This window comes from Phalaenopsis equestris, unplaced genomic scaffold (assembly GCF_001263595.1).
Source record: "Phalaenopsis equestris unplaced genomic scaffold, ASM126359v1 Scaffold000137, whole genome shotgun sequence".
NCBI classification, from domain to species: Eukaryota; Viridiplantae; Streptophyta; class Magnoliopsida; order Asparagales; family Orchidaceae; genus Phalaenopsis; species Phalaenopsis equestris.
This window is the reverse complement of record NW_018164579.1, coordinates 1,124,471-1,127,641: the sequence shown is the minus strand read 5'-3', so window position 1 is coordinate 1,127,641 and position 3,171 is coordinate 1,124,471. Positions and strand designations below refer to the sequence as shown.

The window sequence follows — 3,171 nt, the reverse complement described above, 5'->3', positions numbered from 1 at the left end:
TATATATATATATATATCAAAAAGTTTTAATCGATTTAGGTCAGTTTTTTATCAAAAAATATTTCAAAATAAAAATTTTCTTCGATAAACTTGAAATGGGAAAAAAATATATATTTATTAGTAAGCCCTTGTATGCAAGATTTCCAAATGCAGCCCCCAAAAGTCCTCGCGCTCCCCCGGAAAATGCTCTCATGACGTTTCCGACCGTTTCGTAGGCTGTACGGTGCCGTCTGAGAAAAAAACTCAACATTTCCCACGTGATTTCTCTCCATACCGACGAAAGCGAAACTAACCACCTTTTTCTTTAAATTTTTATTTTTTTCAAATATGTTCGGATTCAATTTATTAATATTCGCGTGCCATTCTCGCGGACCAGAGGAGAAGTTCCAGGAAACACACCTCGTGTTTTCCATCACCCACCATTTTCAACAATAATTTTATTATTTTCTTTCAAATTAAATAGCTTTTCTCATCTTCACGTGCTTTAAATCCGCGCCATTCTCGCCTCACGCGATTCCACTTTATAAAGTCGCGGCCTTGTTTGGATTGAAGCGGAAACGAAAACCTAAAGCTAAGAAGAATACTGTACCGAGCTGTAAAAAAAAAAAAAATTTGTTGCAGAGTTTGAGCGATTCGCCGGAGAAGATAGTGGAGATGGCGAGCTATTCGGAGCTGGGAAAGCGGCCGGAGAAGTCGAGCTTCTCGCTCACTTGCAGTCTCTTGAGTCAGTATATCAAGGAGAAGGGTTGCCCCGCAGATCTTGGACTTGGGCGGCCTATTCGCTCAATTGATCCCTCTGTTTTAGGTATTTTTACTTGCTTTTTGAGTTTTTTTGTTTATAAATTCAGAATCGAAAGTGTTCTCTACGATTTCTTCGTTTTTCTAGCTAAACACTATAATTTCTTATGCTCCCTTTCATTTTCGTTGTTTCGCCCTTTTCTACCGACTTTGATCTCTTTATTTTTAGATTCTTCTCTTAGATTTTCGATTTATGCTAATTTTCAGGTAAACAGGAGGCGTACCGTCCTCCGACCACTATGTGTTTGCTTCCGGGCGTTGATATTTCCGGCCACGATGTCGCCGGCGCGAAGGATGACGATACGAAATCCATTGAGCTGTTTCCTCTTCAGCCCGATAAGTATGTTCGATTTGTCCTCTATAAATTTTTTTTTTCTTAACTATTCTTTAGATAAATCAATCATGCAATTTTTGCAACATTAATTCACTCGTCGTTTTCTAAACCTTTGTTTTGTTTTGTATACGGCGGATGGTTTTCAGGCAGCCGGAGATGGCTCAGCTGACGATATTCTACGGCGGAAAGGTGCTTGTTTTTGACAATTTTCCGGCCGAGAAGGCTCGGGATTTGATGCAGCTCGCGAGCAAAGGGTCCCGACCAGGTGTTCAAAATTTCTCTCTTGCGCCCCCAAGCGCCGCCGCCGATCTCCCGAGTTGCCCTGCTCCGCCCAATCCTCCGGCGAGCTTCCCGCCCCGGCCGCAACCCAGCTTTTCTGGTAAGCCATCGTTTTTTTTTCTTCTGGTCTACTTGGTTGATTAAGCAATTATTATTGAGTGATTTCTTTTTAAGCAAGTTCACCGGAATCTCAGAGTGGTCGGTCGATCAGGACTCCATCATCTTCAGGGACTGTCTCTCTACAAGTAGCAAAATCTAATTTTTAGGAACTTCGAGATCAATTCTTAGTAAAATTTTAATCAAAATGTCTTCATCTATTTTTTTTTCACTTAAAACTTAAAAAACTCTTTTGCAGAACAACTGCTAAACTTCACTGTGAAATTATTTGACCATTTATTCAATTAGAGATTCTTCTATTAATCGAACCCTATAAACAGTGGATTTTAACGCATTCTAGATCTAGCTAATTTTTTCCTAAACTTTCCCTATAATCGGATAACAAACCGAGCTTTAAAGATAATCTATTAATCAACTGCTTCTACAGTCTTGGTCAACCAAAATTATTGATAGGCAAGTTTTTTACTAGATTTTTTGTGTGTTATTCTTAATTTTGTCAATTATTGACCACAGTGAAGATTTAGCGATAGATGGCTCGGAGTTGTTGGCTTTATTATTATAGCTAGTTGTTCAAATAATTTTTTTTAATTTATTTTGGTGGAAACAGATCTCCCAATCGCAAGGAAGGCATCCCTCCACCGCTTTCTGGAGAAGAGAAAGGAAAGGTGAGGTCTTTTTATAATTTTCATTTAATACTTTATTACTCTATAAGCAATTAATTAAGTATTTTACTGAGCCATGTTTGACTAATGATGGTGTTTATGGTTTAATTATCAGAATTATTGCTAAGGCACCGTATCAACTGAGCAGCAAAGAAGTCTCAAAAGATGCTGTTTCTGTAAAGCAGGAAGACATCTGCCAGCCATGGCTGGGTTTGGGGCCGCAGATCTCAAATTCCAGCAGATAGTTTTAGTTACTATAATTTTTTTGTTTTGGTTAATTAAACTCTGCTGAGGTTGTTTTCTAATTGAGATGTTTGCCGCGATATAACTTCATATATAATAGGATGTGCTCTCTGACTTGCACACATGTATGGTTTGGGTGAAGATGTGATCTATTTTGTTTTTTGCAGATTCTGGATGAGGAATCTGTTGTAAAAATAGCATCATTTAACCCCTTCAATTGTTTCTTCTTTGAATGTTAATGCATAGCCTTGTTTGTTTTGTGGCCTTTAGTCTCGAAGACCTTCTTTATGGGCACTACTCACAAATGATATAAATGCTTCTATCTGAATCTTGGCTATTTAGAAATTGACAACCAGCATCGTCGCAACTAGATAAGTCTGGCTTCTATTTGGCTGCACGAAATATTTGGGAAGTAGGGGTTGTAGGCTTGTTATGTTAATTGTGTTCTTTTAGCAAGACCCATGAATGGTTGGGTACTCTGAGACGACTTGTTGAATTTCTTGGCAAATGAGACATTCTAATAGTTTTAAGGGTACCTGTTAGATATGGCTCATATCTAGGGAGTTGGAGTTTCTTTTGAAGAGGCGTGTCTCCTGGTGAAAAGGAGTGTCTGTTGGAATAAAGGGGGTTGGGAGGAGCGAGGGCGTGATTGTAATTTTATCTGAGGGTTTGTATATGTCTATTTATATGGGAAACCCTATGGGATGTAATTGAACTTCTCTGAAATAGTGAAACCGC

The 3,171-nt window shown here is 38.6% G+C and overlaps 1 protein-coding gene across 1 annotated transcript; it reads left to right on the top strand.

Moving 5' to 3' along the window:
• Positions 1-527: 527 nt before the first annotated feature.
• LOC110021675 (protein TIFY 10a-like) lies at positions 528-2,695 on the top strand. Its single transcript, XM_020720262.1, has 5 exons — positions 528-805; positions 1,006-1,138; positions 1,279-1,511; positions 2,136-2,193; positions 2,306-2,695. The coding sequence occupies exons 1-5, from the start codon at positions 655-657 to the stop codon at positions 2,433-2,435; spliced, it is 705 nt and encodes a 234-aa protein (XP_020575921.1). The 5' UTR covers positions 528-654; the 3' UTR covers positions 2,436-2,695.
• Positions 2,696-3,171: the final 476 nt, after the last annotated feature.